The following is a 17,269-nucleotide window of genomic DNA, read 5'->3' on the forward strand; positions in this document are numbered from 1 at the left end:
AAAAAAGTCACACAAAACACAAATAAAAAATGTTGACAAAGTATCAAGCATTACCTCATAAAGAACATCATCATACACTCTCACAAACCTGAAGGTACGTGTTTATTAGACTGAGGTTTCTTGAAATCTATTACAGACGCTAGACACAAACGCTGCAACGGGAACGGGGCCATGACGCCAGCAGGCGGACTGCACCGCACTGCACTGCACGGGCAACCTCAGCACTGCTTGCGGTTGGTTTTTGGGGTCTTTTTTTTCCTTTTTTTGTTTTTTTTTTGCATACCTTATTGTCTACAAAGCAATAAATATTTTTCACAAAAAAAAGTTGGATTCACGCTACATGCAATTAGATAAAAAAAGAAAGTCACCAAAGTGATGGCAAAATGAGTCACCTGGCTGATTGCTTCCCCCCCTTTTTTTTGTATGTATGGGGTTTTTTACTTTTTTCTTCTTTTTTTTTTTTTTTCTTTTATTTTATTTTTATAATTCAAGCACAGTGGCTAAGTTTCAAGTATTGAGAGAAAACACACATATACGTTTGTGTTCGCGTGTGTATCTGTACACGTACACACACATATTCTTGTACGTATATACACAAACATACATCAGTTGCAGGTCTGTAAACCAAAATTTTTTGGAGCAATATATACTTGTATACATCGAATATGAACAGTTTTGGTACATTCAAGTAACACAGCCCAGCGGGGAGGTGGGTGCCGAGCCGTCCCCCCCGCACACCGGGGACCCCGCACTGGAGCCCTCGGCCGTGGGGCAGGAGGGACCCACAGGTTTGGGGTGAGCAGCAGCGGCCGCGCCACAGAGCCAGAGTTAGTCCTGGCTTAGCGCGCAGCAGCGGCCGTGCTGCAGAGTTAGTCCTGGCTGAGCGCGTTCCTGCCGCCTCCCCTGTGCAGAGCCGCTCACCCTCTGGGAAGCGCTCTGAGCCTCCTCGGCACCTCTGGGAAGCGCTCTGAGCCTCCTCGGCACCTCTGGCCACACACTGGGGGGCGAATGGTTGTTTTTGTCTTTTTAAAATGTTTTAACTTTGATTTCCCCAGCAGCACAACCAGGCGCAGGAGCCACAGGAGCCGCAGGGGCCGCACTCACCACGGACCGCAGCCCGTTACCCCAGCACTTGTGAAGCTACACTTGAACTCCCCTGGTTGTGGCGATGGGAAACAGTTTTAGATTTCTTTATTGGCATTTCTGCTCTGGGACCAGAAACACCCACGTTGCCAAAGCTGCTGCCACCTCCAAGGTCAATTAACTTGCTCCTGAAACCACTGAATGCGCCAATATCGAGAGATAACAAGCAATGAGGACTTAACCACCGCGTGCAAAATATTTTTAGATCCCAAAAACAAAGCCTGAGGTTCCGAGTTGCTTTCAAAGATCCTTTTCTGCCCAGCGCTAACGAAATACTGCGACGACTCTGATAAATAGGACACACACCCGCGCACGCAGACGGACGGAACGGAGCCAGCTCTGCTCGCACGCAGCACCCGAGGCCTCAACCACAGCTCCAGCCACTCGCACCCACAGTCTCACTTGGCCACAGAGTCTCCTTGAAAGAAATGCTGAACATACAACTGAACACTACGAGATTTCGTTATAAAAAACAAAATGAAGCAGCAAATAAAACGTCTTAAAAAAAAAAAATAAATGCATTTCCAATTGTAAGTGTGTGTAGGATCTTAACACCTGTTCTTGAGCTCTTAAAAAGCACGGAGCTTTATATCGACTGTCCTTAAAAGAACATTTAAATAAAAAACTAAAGTTGTGGTACTGCCAGACTGCAAGTCAGCTTTGCCCGGTGTGGGGAGGGCAGCACGGGCTCTGCGGCGCCTCGTGCCTCACACGCACAGGTACAGTACAGTTAAATACATACAGTTACACACAAACCATATCAATACATATTCGCCCTTAGGAATACATATTAATATACGCACACACGTAGTGCAATGAAACAACCAGGAAGCAAGGAAAGGAATAAAAGGAACAGCATTCCTAACAGTCGTGATGTTCCTGGGTTGTTGTGTGATGCAAAGTCAACTTCTCCAAGTTCCCATAGTGTGTAAAGTGCTCCTTTGATTCACAAAGCTAGTGTTCAGGGTTGGGGGGGTCCAGGAAAGGGGTTCGGAGCCCAGAGCTGCCGGCAGGACAGCCGGGCGCTCCCTCGGGCCGGTGTGTGCGGACAGCCCGCGCTGCACCGCGCGGGGCCCCAGCGGTCCCGCCGAGCTCGGGACCACCGGGGAACGGGTTCGTTTTGGCTTCTTGCAAAGGCAGGAGCGTGACGCTTTCTGCCGTGCTCCCGTCTCCGTGCACAGTCTCTGCCCGCGTGCTCGCCCACCGGTCCCGCGGGAGATGCCCCGTCCCACAGCAGCGCGTCCTCCGCTCGCCGGGGCTGCTCCAGCAGCGCTCGGGGAAAAGGGAGCAGGTTCCCTCCTCGGTGTGAGGACTCCAAGGCGTGACACGTGTGAGGAGGGAGAGGAGGGAGCCTGCGGCTGCCAGGAAGCTTGAGGACGCCCGGCTCTCAGCTGGGTAGGGAAAAGTACACAAACTGGCCTTGATTTCTGCGCGACACCCTCCGACATGAACTGAAGCCAGCAGTTTCAGCACATCCATCGCCTGCAATGGACGCAGCACTGGAATACCCTGTTCGTAAGCAAGAGGGATAGGCAGCAATCTTATCCTTCAAAGTGCTGGGAAGAAGCAGACTTTATCCTTCACCCTTTCCACATTGGCTACGTCTCCACCCGGGGAAGCATCTGTGCTTGCTGCAGTCACACATCCCCGCGAAGGAATCCAAGTCTGTGGAACAACTTCCCAAAAGGTCAGAACACAAAAGATGGAGCGGTGCCTCCTCCAGGCCTCCCGCTGCCAGAACCGCTTCCCAGCGGAGCAGCGGGAAACAAGGGGATCGGCTGGGGCGAGGGGCGTGAAGAACAACGCGGGACTCAGGCGCAGAACCCCGAGAGCAGAGCTGACAGCCTGCGCTCGATGCACAGCTTACCTGGGAGACAGAAAACACAACACAAGAAATCAACTTCTCGTTCCCCTGGCAATATAAAGGCTGCCAAAACATGCTAGAGATTGAAAAAGGAAAAAAGAAACAGGCAGAACTTCAGCAAATCTAAGCAGCCCTTTGAGAATTGTGACCGCACACCAATTTAGAGCAGGTGAGGACCTGCAAACACCGTGCTGGGAAGGGACAGGTCCAAGGGTTGAATAACTGGAGGTACAACAGTGAAAGGCAGGAGGCAGCAGTTCTGACAGAGGTATCAAGATGTTATAAAGAACCACCATCCACTGGGAACAATTGATTCACTTCTGCTTATCGGAGAGGCCACTGGCAGCAGGCGGGATGACTCCGGGTCTCCAGTGCTGTTTGTCACAGCTCACGCCCCAGAGACCTGGCCCAGCACGGCCCGTGCCCAAGCCCCAGCGCCCGAGCCCCGGGCTCTCTCAACAAGCTCAGGCTTGGTGGAATTCATTCCCCTCTGCCATGTCCACCAAGATGCAGGCAAAGGAAAAAAAGGATGCTGGGTACTGAAATTTCTGATCCATGCAGCTACAAAAACACATGTTCTCGTGGGAGAAAAAGAAGTCCCTGAACACTCACATTTATTGATGTTTTCTATGTCCCCCTGTTCGGTGATGATGTTCAGGAGCCCCTCCATCAGCAGCAGAGCCTTGTGGTACCTCTGTGCGCAGTCCTCTCTGTGGTGGAACATCTCATCCAGCGCTGCAGACTGTACCTGTGGAAAACAACCCCGTGCCAAGAGGTTACCGCCAGACCAGCCTCAGCTTTCCCAGCGCCGCCCCTCAGCTGCACAAATGCCTTCCTCCCGCAGCCTTCAGAGCCAGCACCAGGAGCAAACACCTGCTGAGGCCACCAGCAGGAAGCGTTAATGCCCAGCACCGGCTCTGCGCTGTCCCTCCTCTGTGGTTATTACCATTTGCACAGCGTAGCTGAAGATGAGCTTCTCCGCGGTGATGCTGTTGATCCGATCCATGAGTTTCTGTTTGTCCAAGAAGAACCTCTGGAGCCTCATGTTGAGGCAGTGGCAGGACGATACGCTGGATTTATAAAGCTCATTCAGCTTCTTCACAACTAGAGTAAAGGACAGAAACACTTCAGGTGCTGCTTCCAGTTCTCTCTGTGCCTCCCAGTCTCCACACACAGGACCCCAAGTGAGCAACTTCAAGACAAAGGGTTTATGTCAAAGACAAAAGACCTGCAGGAAAGTACTTTCTGCACCAACAGGGTCTTTGTCCTCTCTGCCACCTCCACCAGGTCTAATCCTGCAGGCGACGCCCACCCGCGGGCCTGGTTCACCTGAGGCCGGGGCTGTTCTCCTTTCCCTGGGCTGCCAGGAGGCAGAGCGCACTTTGCCCCGTGCGAGGTGTCTCCGGCACCAGCAGCGGCAGACGTGACAGACAGAAAGCTGCTGTCACGGTGACAACGTGCCGTGAAGTGCGTGACCTGCATGTGGGTGGGGACGAGCAGCACTGACTCAGCAATGCAATCTCTCTCTTGGGACTCTGCTGTCCCGGAAAGAAAGGACACGGACGGCTGCGAAAGGCCACCGCCTGCCCCGAACCACAGCAGCTCGGACGGGAAGGTCACGGGGCAGAGAATCAGGAATAAAATAGGATTCCAAGGAATTAAATAACGATCCAAACCAGCAAGCGATGCCACAGGCTTGAGTGTCCCCAGCTGCAGGGCACTATCCGCACCAAGTACCAAACACAACTGTGGTAACTGCTACGTGCGCATTTGAAAATACCCACGCTGCACAATTTGCTGCTGGGAGAAGCAAATTAACCCATTCCGTGACCCAGCCTCTCTCGGCTACGATGCAGAGGGACAAGCTCACATGACAGCCAGGCCTTACAATTAAGCCTGGTCTTCCTGGGCAGAGGTATGAGCAGAAAGCCAGAGAAGAGAGCGGCTTTGGGGAGAAAGGCTGTGACTCTTCATCGGAGAAAAGCATCGAGGGACAAAAACTACCCCTGTCGGGGTCAGACCACCAGATCTTCCTTGTTTAGAACAAATGTGAGGAGTGGGAACCCAGATCTCATGGGTGACATCAGGAGGGTGAAAAGAAAAACTCCAGGAGAAGAGAGTCCACTTAAAAACCAAAGAGAAAACAGCACACAAACACAGCAATATCCTCCTCCATGCAATTCAGTCCCAGCTCTGAGCTGTGCCCAGGTTATCAGCAGAAAGAGGACGGCTGTGGGCAGCGTCCTGTCCGCTCCCCTGCTCTTCCAAATACGTGGGACACAAGTACCTTTGAAATCCTCGTGCCCTTGCTGTGCCCTGAAAAGCCTCCAGGGAGCAGTATTTTGTGGGGAGAGAAATAAGACGGCCTTGCCCTGTTCCTCCACACTGAATGACATATCACACTACAAACCTAGAAGTTACAATCTGCCCTGAAAAGAGTAATTGATTTGGGTTATGACACGTCTCCCACTAGCCTGAACACACAGGAGGAGTGTAGCTAAACCCATGCATCTAGCTCCACGCTGCCTGCTACAACCTATGTGTGCTTACTGTATTTAGCTCTTGGGGAAGGCGGCTGGTGCGTCAAGTACTTCAAGTGCTTCAGAAAGCTCCCTCAGTAGCACTACAATGGAAGTTTTAAAACTGTTTTTTCTAATCACCGAATCACAGGCAGCTCGCAGCAGCAGCCAGAGGCAGCTGTGAGGCTGTGACACTAACAAAGAAGCGACTCCAGCATTATCAGTATTTTACTTCCCGTGTTTTTGTTTCACTTGAAAAGTCCTCACTGCCGAGCCAGGTCTCCATCTGCCGAGTAAGCACTTCCTAGGACATGCACTGTGTAATTAAGCTGGGCTTACGTCAAGTACAAATAAGCACCTGAGACAGAGCTGCACAAGGATTAAGATAAGATACATTCCCCTCTCACTAATGAGTTCTGGAGATTCTCACAGGGGTATGAGCAGGAGTGTTGAGACCTAAAGGCAACGTGAAGAGAGGAACATTCCTCCTAATGCCAGGGGGCAACAAGAAATAAGCCAGTGGGCACACTGGTGGGGTTCACACTCATTCACCCCCCTCCACACCCTCTGCAGCACTTTCAAACCTTCCATTCCGGGGAGCCCTGGAATGGAGCCCTGTGGGCCGGGCGCCCGGCGGGCTCTTACCTTGCTTGACGGTGGAGGAGAGGCACAACTTGCCAGCTTTGATCTGCTCTATGGCCATCTGCAGCCCCGAGGACAGGAGCTCCGCTACTTTCAGATACAGCACGAGCTGCTCTGCATAGCTGCAAAGAAAGAAGATTGCAATGCAAGGAGATGGACGGCACAGCGGGGAGCGTCCCGACGGACTCATCGCACCCCCGGTACGCGGGGGGAGGGGGCGGCAGGGGCTGGGGGGCGGCAGCTCGGCGCTCACCTCCACTCCCGGCTGAGCAGGCTGATCTGGTCGGCCACCACGCTCTCCTGCAGCTGGTACTCGGACGCCACCGAGCTGCTCATCTCGCTGGAGCTGCCTTTCAGGGCAGCGATTTCCATCACGTAGTGGACAAAGGCCAGCGTGAAGCGGAGGCTGCGCAGGATGTCCGTGTGCTCTTGCTGTCAAAGGGACACCAAGGGGCTTAGAGAGAGAAAGCTGGCGTGCCGGCGAGGGCTGCTCGCCTGCAGCTGCGCCAGCAACTCGTCCCAGCTTACAGACACAACACCGGGCCCCCAAACCGCCCTAACACCTCCGCTCTGGGCAGGGACAGCCCAACTCAGCACCCAGCTCGCACACCGCACCAGTTCCTCCGCCCCAGTAACACCAGCAAGTGACAGCGCCAGGCCAGGAATTCCCAGGCGGCTCCCTGGAGAAGCTGCTGAGACTTGGTCCGAAATTCCATGTCCCCTTCCCAAGGAGCAGACCCGCTCCGCAGGACTCTTTCACAAGTCAGTGAGGAACCGGGAGAGACCATCTGCAGCACAGGCCCAGCTCTGGTCCGCACCGCAGCCATGCTTGGTACAACACTGACACGGGTATGGATTTTCAATGGCCAACTCTGCAGAGCACAAAGGGCTCTTGGAATATGCTGTGAAGGTTTTGTGACATGCAAATGGATTATTGTGCTCAGCAGAAATGGTGAACAAACCCAAAAGATTCATTACAGATATGGGAAGCTGAAGTGGGTGGTGTTAACAAGATCAAGCTGATAGTTCCTAGGACACTTCAGTCAGTGTCCGACGTGGTGCCGCTGGCAGTGCCCCACACTTCTGGGACCTCACAGAGGCGAGGATGCTCAGTTAAACTCACTACTACTGTGACCACATCAGTGCTGAAAGACCCAGCACTCTGGCTCTGCAGGTAATTAAGCAAACAAATGCAATTCAATGCATAATAGACAAAAAAATTGAGCTAAATAAACTCTGAAGTAGAAGAGCAAACCCACATCCTTAGAAAGACGTACACATATCTCTGTGGCTATCTAGAGGTTTTTAGCAACACCAGCAGAATTCAGACACGAAGAGCCTTCCCCAGCCCCAGGGAGGTGTCACAGAGCTGGAACCGTGACCGACCTGCCTCCACCTCCGCTGCCAACGGGCAGCCTGGCCCGCATTTCAAACCTATCTCGGCTCCAGGAGCAGTCCTGTGCCTGGTGGCCTTTTGGCTCCACAACCTGGTCCAGCTCTCGCGGTGCAGCCCGCGGTGTCGCCGCCCCCGTTAGGCACAGAGCTCTTAGGTTTACTCTTTTTCAGACCTTTCGGCAGGGGCCGTACCCCTGCCCGATCCCCCAGTGCAGGCACTTGTTTGCTACACTATCTTCTCATGCTCTCAAGGCAGCTATTACTAATGTTGACCCTCTTAGAAAAGGCCCAAAGCAGCCAGTTTTTCTTCAGAAGCTGTTAATACAGAATGCATCAGGTAACTGATATTTCCAACCTGCGAGTGCAGCTTTGGAAATGGTGAATTTTAACCCCGGTCATGGGCTGTCTCATGGACTGAATGGGTTGGTAACTGGCTCAAAAGTCACTGTGCTAAACATGCCCTGGGCTTTCTGGGTGCTGTGCTGGCCTGGCTTTCTCCAAGCCAGCTTCCACCGCCTTTGGAAGCAACCCCCCTCCTCGGCTGCAAACGTGGAGCCGTCTCACCTCTGGATTTGGTTCACTTTTACTGCCCCCGACAAGCCCCTGGGATGTACCCACCTCCATGAGCGTCTCCTCGGGCAGCTCTGGTGCCTCAAACGTAACAGCACCTTCCAGGTTGGCGGTGATGGGATCAGCAAACGCGTACCGGAGACTCGAGGGACCTTCCACGGCATCCCCACCAGTTCCCACTGCCAAGTGCCTGCCGGTGAATGAGCCTCCAGAACTGAGAGAGCTGGAAGACCCCACTGAGAAGAAAAACAGGCAAAGGAATTACTGAAGATGTTAATATTAGGCTAGGTGTTCCTCGCCCCGCAGAGGGGACAATCCTGTAGGATCCTGGATCTGACAGGAGCAGTAACATATACTTGGGAGAAAGACGCAAGGACTCATGTGCAGAATAAGCGCTCCCCAACGTGAGCTCCTTGGTGGCTCAGGTAGACCAGCCTACAAGCTCGAGCAGATTTAACACACCTTCCAGAGTGTTTGTCGTTTACAGAGAATTCAGAAGCATCTTTTTTTCTTTTTCTCTTTTTTTCGTCAAACCCTTTCTGAATCCTGCCCTAATATCTTGGGCTGACTTCTATCGCACACCACCACAGCCGCCGTCCCCATCACAGATCAGAGCGCTGCTTCCCCGGATTTCACGCTATCACTGGATGAACACCTCTGATAAGAGAGGCTTTTATCAGGGCTTTAAAACCTCAAGCACTTAAATGCAAACCAGGAGGGCTTTCCATTACACGCTCTGTGCTTCTGCTTCCCCTCTTTACAAGCAGGGGGCTGGGCGGGAGTGATTTCAGCTGAGTCAAGACTGTAATCTCATGATCCAGGGGACCCTGAAGTACAGTGTCCACCACACAAACCCCCTCGCCGTCATCTTTTCCCTTTCTCAACCACTGAACCCACCCTAAGAGCACACTGCTTATAAAATGAGCCCTTCAAAAGCAGTTTCTGTCTCAGGGTATTCATCCCACATCTTTCAGAGAGAGGAAAGGACCAACAATACCACATTCTGGATACCCCGTCATTCCAAGGGGCTGTTTGCAGAGGTTGTTATGATGACTCATGAAATGGCTCTGCCTTTTTATCTGCCAAGTGATCTCACTCATGGCTTGTCCAGGCACTTGGGGTGCAGTTTTAGCTTGCAAAGCTCCCCTTTTCACCATCAACTGTGTGCATCAACTAGAACATCAGGAGTCACTGCACAGACCCAATAAACAGAGCTTGTGGAGCAGCACGGCTTTGACCGCGCTCGCCCAACCCCGCATCCGTGATGTGGGTTCACTATTCAGCTGCCTTCTCTTCCAGGTGTCCCACCCGAGATCTGGACTGTTCGGCAGACCCTTAAGGATCCAGATATCGACGCACTGAAAACCAGTGCTGGGATCTGCTTCCAAACCGCTATTATCCCCACAGAAGCAACACAGGAAGTCTGCATCCTCTATTCATAACATTTCAGCCATGGGCTGCAGCCAGGACAGCAACCCCATTGTGCTACAGGCCTGTCAGACACTTCATACAAGTTCTGGCCCTACAGAGCTTTACCCTCTAAATAGAAAAGACAAAGAAAGGATTATGGTCCCAACTTTCCAGACGATCAAGGATGTGAGCAGATTTATGATGGAAACTCAAGCCATGCCCAGGAACCCAGCCCATGAGTCCCCCCATCCCAGTCAAGCAGCTTATTCATGGTTACATCCAACCCCTCCCTGCAGTAATGAACACCACCAGTGGACCACATTCAGATGAGGAACAGCCAAGGCAAGAACCCAAACAAGCCAAAAATGCAAATAAAAGTGTCCAAATATTTTTTTAAACTGAACACAGACTCCAGCTCCCAGACACACGATCCCAGAGGGGCCAACCACCACAGCCTCAGCTGCGCGCTGACCAGACCAGGGCGCTGGCGGCTTAAGAGACGGGTCTGCCGAGCAGGAGCGCGTTTCCCCGTTTCCCACTTCAGCAGCTCAGAGCACAAGTGACACCACTAATAATTTTGCATACAGAGCCATCCTGGCCCTTTCCTAACGGCACCTGTGCACTGAAATTCTTGGGCACGGATGGTCACGCTCACGTTTTATAGCTCATCCAAAACCCACAGGGAAAACCATCAGAACACAACACAATCTTTACGTTTGTTGACCTATAAGCAACAGTGGGTTTATGAACAGCTGCAGCGTTATTTCTGAAGCAGAGAGAAATGAAGTAAATGAAGTTTGCCTCACTCTTCCAGCACTGGAAAACCAGTATATGGCATGAGTCCTTGTGCCAGTGCGACAGTTTTCAGCAATAACGGGGGTTGGCAGGAGCCAGCGTGAGGATCTCAAAGGCACTTGGAGCAGCTGAGCTGTGGGCTGTGCTCTGAGCCACCACCAGGAATCCAACACATCGCTCTGCCCCCGGGCACTCCCACTGGAACAGGCAGGTATCAGCCCTTTACCTGAAAACATCCTGGTCCTCGTGGTCTGTGGGGGGGTTGTTCCACTGGGAGGGGATCCGACAGTAAAAATCACTGGGGATGGGCTGGCAGAGCCCCCAGCCCGGGCACCAGAGTGCAGGGTCCCTCCGTAAGCACCTGAGGGAGCTGGGGAGACAGTTGAAAGGTGCAGACTGGCATTACAGGAAGGTTACTCGAGCACGGTGTGCCTCACCCAGCAGCTGGAGTTCTGCAGACTCTCCGGGAGGCAGTGGTGACCAGCACGGGCCAGTGTCCCCTGGGAGGCACCGCCGAGAGCAGGCCGGGCTGGCACGGGCCGCAGGACGCGCCTGGGCAGCGTCCGGCATTGCTGCAGCTGTTCTCCCCTCCGTGCTTCCCAACCTGCGAGCCCAGGGACACCCACCCTCGAAGAGCCATTCATATTCCAACCGCCTGGCAGAACGTTTCCACTTCCACAAGTTATCACATTCAGAAGGGGTCGAAAGAGGAAGCCCTGCCTACGAAATCACTCCGCTAGCCAGCAGTTACACAGCACGCGCAGCCCACAGACCTTCGAGCGCTCCACAAGAGAAAGCAGACACCATCGCACTCCTCACACGCGGCAGTCACCTCCTTCGCCAAAAGCCACCAGAAGAGCAGGAGGCATTCAGGCGAACCGTGCACCCAGCCCAGGACATCCTGCCAGATCTGCCCGGCCGCCCCACCCACCTGCGATCTCCATCGGCTTCTCGTTGTTGAGGCTGTCGTTGCTGCCAGCTTCCGAGATCTGTGCCCCAAACGCTGCCTTCAGAAGCAGGTCCGTGAGCCGGCCCGTGCTCAGAGATCTAAAACGAGGCCAAACACCACGATGCAGAAAGTTAACAGGTGCAAGGTTTCACCAAATTCTACTCCAGTTCGTGCCATTCCTGGTCCACAACCACTCAGCACTACGCAGCAAACAGCCTGGAGCTGAAATAACCTCTCTTCCTCTTTCAACAGAGCGTCTGAAGCACCTCCTGCTACTTGCAGAAAGCAAACAACTACCATGACTAAGTGCAGTAATGCAAGCACTGACTCCAGCATTATTCTAACACCATTTTTCTTTGGCAGACGATACAGAAGTTAATAACAGAGGAGTCCCCCATGTCACTGCAGAAATCTGCAAAGAGGCATGTTAGAAAAACTTAACACTAACACCTCAGCGACTTGGTATCTGCGATCCCTCTGATCTCTGCTCTGAAGGTCGGTGCTCACGGTTTCACAGCCAGAACGCCCACAACACCCTCTCAGCCACGACAGGCACAGGCTCCACAAAGAAAACAGGCATCTGCATAATTGCAGGGAGTCTGGCCTAATAACCAAATCCTTGATCCCCACTTGATGAAACCCTTGACACTAAACACCACGTGAAGCTGCAAACCATCTTTTATTTTACAAAAATCTAGGCCATGGCCTGGCCCTGTAGAGGAGGACTTTAAAATCTGCACCATATGTGCTTGTAACCCAAGGGTGCTAGCAGCACCTGCAAGCATTCTGCAGTTATCTATGTTACAACTTAAATGTTAACTGGGGTTTGAAATTTGCCCCATTTGTCCTGTTTCAGAAACAAAGCACCACTGGGTGAAGCTCACCTGCCCTTGACCTCTTCCACAGGCCTCAATCCCAAGCCAGTTTGCTGGCAGTGGAAATGACCCATCTCCTTCAGATCTGGCAAGGTCCTGTTCCGTGTCGGAGTCATCATGACCCCCTGATGGGCCAGGAGGGTGAGCAGATTCTGGGAACTTGGCGTTTTGGGAAACTCAAAGGGGGACACAGCCTATGGAGAACACAAAAACCAGAGATCTGTCGTTAAAGTGAAGGAGGAACGTTCCCCCCAGCCTCCCATTTGTTTATTAAAATTAAATCATATGATTAACAATCTGCCCGAAATACAGAGGGAGAAATCCCACCCTACACAGTTACTTGCGCCCAACCCCAGAACGACTAAACTGAAAGGACCAACTCCACTGGAAGTTTGTAGCAGCCTAAAAGCAGCAGAGAAAGCGCTGTCACAGCGCCAGCGTCGCAGACACCAGGGCTGTCACCTGCTTCACCGTCTGCCGGCCCCGCTGGGGATCCCTTCGGGACGCGCACGTGCGTCACCAGCCGAGCCGCTGTGTGCAAACCAGCCCCGGCACCCGGGTCACTAACGTGCTTCTGCTCCTCCCCACTGCCTCCTAAACCCCCGCACTCTGCCCAGACACCGAGCGCTGCTGCCAAGTGAGATCTGCCCGCTAAGAAGTAGGACACTACCCCATTTCACACAGATCACTAAACAGCCCTTGGAGAAAAGCGAACGAGCAGAGACAAATCCAGGCCAGAGTTATCCGATCACGCAGCGATTCATCCTCAAACGGCCCAGACGATCGAGCCGTGAGAAGCCCAAAAGCAGACTCCTCGACCCACCTTGGTAGGGGAGCCCATGATGGTGGGCAGAGGGCTTCTCTGCATGAACTCGGAGAGCTTGGGCGAGGAGCGGAGCTGGCGGCAGTGCTGCAGGCCGTGGATCTGCAGAGGCTGGCTGCCTGGGCCGTGACCCAAGTGAGCAACCAGAGGGTCCGAGTGCTGCTTGGTGATCTTCTGCCGGCAGGAGTGCAGATCGGACAGGTTGGGAGCACTGTGGAGCCGGGAGCCCATCCCTCGAGGAGAGTGTTCGGGCGCCGAGGAACCTGCAGGGCCCAAACAGAGACAAACCGCATCATGTTCTGGCTCTGCCACAAAAAGCCAGCCTGACCCCTGGATCCACTGCTACAACATGTGGTGGCTAAGGGCGGAACTCTGATCGGCACCACAGTCTGCCGGGCCCGGTGGAGCTGTGGCTCTGCAGGAGGACGAGCAGGCACAGCAGGACACGGGAGCGCAGCTTCTCTCCTCACTGCAGCCCTTGCAGAGAAAGGGACCCTGAGGGACCCTGTCAGAGTTCAGCAGCAACAGGGGTGTTGGAGCTTTTGAGATGCTTTTCTTTCATCCATTAACTCCCAAGTCTCAAATTAGAGAGTTTCCGTGACACAGGGTCTGTCAGCACTGGGAGAGGCTGACCGATGGGATGTGAATGGATTGACCCCAACCAGCACACAGAAATCCTGCTGGCTGAGCATCAGGAGAAGCTGCTGAAGGACCATATCCACCCTTGAACGCCCTGAGACTACAGGTCTGGCCTTTGCCACAGGAATAATGAGATAAGGACCAACGCACCAGCGACAGGAATCCGGCTCCTCACTTCTGCTCCCAGAGAAGAGGGGATAACAGTCTGGCTGGGCTGCTCTGGGATTGTTCCAACTTGGAGAGAACACAATAAAAAAAGTTTATTCACTATTAAGTTTCCATTGGCAATAACAACACTATACATCATCTGTTTTACAGAAAGATGCTGGTTATCTCTCCCATCTTCTCAGCCCTAGCTGTGTTGTGAAAGGATCAACAACTCCTGTAAAAGGAAGAAACAAAGCTGTCCCACATTAGTTTAGCCAATTTTAGTCTGACTTTGCAGTGATATTAATTTAGAGGAATAGAATATGAATATTCTGCATTCCCCCACCAGCAGAGACTAATAAATACAGGATCGGAGACACCAGGGATACAGAACAGCTAGTTACATTGGAATCAGTTCTTTTATAGAAAACAGCAGATTGCATCAGTTGCACACTGGGGTTTTTCTTATCCCTTTTCCACTTGAATTGCTTGTTAGCACCTGGATCAGGCTGCCAGATACTCAGACAGCTGCTTTTCAGTGTGAACAGAGAAGTTCAAGCCCTTCCACGGCCGGTCAGGATTCTGCTCTGACAACAACGGGCTCACATTTTTTCACATCCCAGCCTGAGCCAGTAAGAAGATATTTTGCACTTACAGAAATCCTCTTCGGAGGGCAGCAAAATGTTTGAAGCAGACACCAAACCAAAGCTTGCCTCTCCTGGGACTAATAGGTATTTTCCTCTCCTTACTGAGGCCAAAACACTTGTCAAATAATCTATTGAGAAGAGCCATGGGAGAACACAAGCGTCTGAATTCCCAATTACCTGGCAGCTACAGCTGGTCATTACCTCCGTCTTTGCAGGAAAGAGGCACAGGATTTTATTAGGGCAGCAACATGCCAGCTGACATCTTACCTTGTGGCGACGGCATGAATGGCTTGGCACCACCAAAGGAGAGCTTTCTGGAGCTGGGCACAGATCCATGTTCTCCAGGATAAGGAGGTGAAGCACCGGTTTTAGGAAAACCAAGAGGACTTGTACTGCTAGACCTCCGCACCGTACCAGACCTTACAGGGAAAAACAGCAGCACAGACGTTACTCTGGATGCCGGTACAGAGGAGTAAGGAGAACCACTCCATACACACACAGCTGCTTCCACAGAGTGGAGCTTCACGACTGTTCATCCTGGATCGAAATCCCACTGTTCCAGGACTACACCAATACAGATTAATACGATCATCCCGGTTCTCCAGAGTTCCGATGCAAACAAGATTTCGCCAACCAAACGGAAAGAAAGAACGACATTAGCTTAGTTGTAAGCAGGAAAATGCACAACCTAAACTCTATTTACTGGAATGTTCTGCCTCTGCAGGCTCCTCCACCAAGATCCCCATTACACTCCTCTAGGTGAGAAGACAGTCTTTTCATCAAATCCTTCGCTCTGCTCTCAACTTGGAAACACCTTTTCCCTTCTTAAAAGACCATCAGTCTCAGCTAGTAGGTGGCTTTCTGGACAGGAATCCATGAGTACGCTGAAAAAAGCTGCTGTGCTCAAAGCACTGCAAGATTCTATTAGCACGGAACCCTGCCTGCTCCCCGGTGACGCTGCGCTGAGCGGCTCATACACATCCACACAGAAGGAACAAAGGCAAATGGGTTTCTGCAGTGCAACATCACCCAGGAATGGCAAAGTCATTCCAATGAAGCTTCAGTGCACCTACTCAACAGCACTACTAGGTGTATGTTTCACTTTTGCCATGTTTCAGAAAATAAATACATAAATAATAAAAACCAAACCCTATCTACTTCAGCAGTTCAGATAAAAGGAATTCAATCCTCCACTCTCAGCCAAATGAACCCACACTACATTCACATGCTGGGGGAAAAGAAAAAGGAAGTCCTTTACAATTTTAACCTAAAATGACTTCTCTTCAGGTTGCTCCAGATTCAGAGGCCTTACGTTCATCAAATGCCTGGCCCCGAAGCAAAATGAACACACAACAGGGAAATGGGCGCCTGGCAAGGTGGAAAGATACCCAGACGTTCAGTGGCAGAAGGTATTGCCGTCCCTGTTCTTAACTCTCCAGAATCAGCCACCCAGGAGGCTGAACAGTATCTGTCAGGAGCTTGCAGAAAAGAACAGCGGCTGCTGAAAGACGGGGAATGTCAGATGCCACCCTATGGGACGTGGGATGAGCCAGCGAGCAGACGAGCAGGACAGGTGATGTGGCCAAAAGTACCCACGTAATTACCACCTCGACAAGCACCATACCCGTCCCCAAAGCGGCCACGTCCCGCAGGCACACACCTGCCAGGCAGGTGCCGCGGTCCATCTTTCAGAAACAAGAGTGTACATCAGGGTTTGCTGTCAAATGACTTGGCAAACATGACGAGGCACTTGGCTGTAATGGCCTATCTGATGCACTTGATAGCAAAGTGCAATCACACCCTCAGTGCCCGGTGAGGGTTTCTCCTGCCATTCCTGAAGGGTGGCTCCTGAATTTGCTGATTAGAGGAAGTGATGGTGAGAGAGAACTATGGCTTCCTGGGGGAGAAAGAAAACATGACGCCAGAGATTTTTGAGCAGGTGCTGAAAGCAAAGCGTGAATCATCTGATTGCATCCATTCCTCGAGTTCCTCTGCAGGATGATGCTCATCTCATCATTACACAGCGCTGACTACAAGGAGCAAAACGTGCCAGTTTGACCCCCGAGCGGTAGCTGCAGGCTGAGAACCTGAACCAGCAGCGCGGCAGCAGGCGGGGTGGGCACAGCGCGCCTGGGGCATCTTCTCCAGAGCTCTCACTTGGTACATCACATGGACAACCAGGACTCTCTGGCGAGTTCCAACACTAACAGGGTCCCCAAGTTTTGCTGTAGAAAATACAAGGTGTGCAGGAAACGGGAAGGAGCTTCCTCAAAACCTGCCGCACACTCGAACAAGTGAACATAAGATAGTATTAAAGTAACACCAGCACAAAACAATCTCTCTGCTGATCCCTGATTAATACCAACATTTAGTGTCTCTCCTTCTGGGTTCGCTCTGAATAAGCCTTATCCTGAATTAGGCTGGCTGAAGCCCAAACTTCAGCTGACATAGGTACTCCTCTGCTTCTGAAATCTGAACTTTAACTAATTGAGATACCAAAGCAACTCATCCAAAAAAGGCAAGACGCCTCACAGCCACTTCTGAGTGCCCCTGCTGCACAAACTCTCCAAGACCCTGCGTGAGTCTCCCTCCAACCAGCCTGTGACCTGCGCTGCTGCTGCGAACCCAGATTTCCAACCTGCAAGAACCAGAAATTACGCGTGAGAAGAGGTAAGAGCCCCGTGTGTGTTGGATGCAGAAGGCAGCACCGGCGAACCCCGCGGGTGAGCTGCACGCTGACGGCCGGCACCGGCGTCAGAAAACATCCTCTGCCTCACGGGCAGAGACTGCTCGTGACTCAACAGCCCTGGCTGCGTAACCACATTAACATGGAGCTCATGGAAGACACATC

General features: G+C 52.3%; 1 protein-coding gene across 5 annotated transcripts in view; it reads right to left on the reverse strand.

Moving 5' to 3' along the window:
• Positions 1–441: 441 nt before the first annotated feature.
• Positions 442–17,269, reverse strand: part of ULK1 (unc-51 like autophagy activating kinase 1) — a 68,687-nt gene continuing 51,859 nt past the window's right edge. For 3 of the 5 annotated variants that reach the window (XM_065033343.1, XM_065033342.1, XM_065033344.1), the window contains exons 18-29: positions 14,686–14,837; positions 13,775–13,858; positions 12,986–13,248; positions 12,172–12,356; positions 11,270–11,385; positions 10,565–10,708; positions 8,182–8,369; positions 6,422–6,600; positions 6,172–6,290; positions 3,954–4,111; positions 3,620–3,755; positions 442–3,010 (exon numbers count right to left, since the gene is read on the reverse strand). In XM_065033343.1, coding sequence (XP_064889415.1) covers positions 2,955–3,010; positions 3,620–3,755; positions 3,954–4,111; positions 6,172–6,290; positions 6,422–6,600; positions 8,182–8,369; positions 10,565–10,708; positions 11,270–11,385; positions 12,172–12,356; positions 12,986–13,248; positions 13,775–13,858; positions 14,686–14,837 — 1,780 coding nt within the window. In that variant the 3' untranslated portion in view covers positions 442–2,954. The remainder of the gene's footprint in view (positions 3,011–3,619; positions 3,756–3,953; positions 4,112–6,171; positions 6,291–6,421; positions 6,601–8,181; positions 8,370–10,564; positions 10,709–11,269; positions 11,386–12,171; positions 12,357–12,985; positions 13,249–13,774; positions 13,859–14,685; positions 14,838–17,269) is intronic. The other 2 variants (XM_065033346.1, XM_065033345.1) reach the window with 1 other exon arrangement.

Source organism: Columba livia, chromosome 17 (genome assembly GCF_036013475.1).
Source record: "Columba livia isolate bColLiv1 breed racing homer chromosome 17, bColLiv1.pat.W.v2, whole genome shotgun sequence".
In the NCBI taxonomy this organism is placed as follows: Eukaryota; Metazoa; Chordata; class Aves; order Columbiformes; family Columbidae; genus Columba; species Columba livia.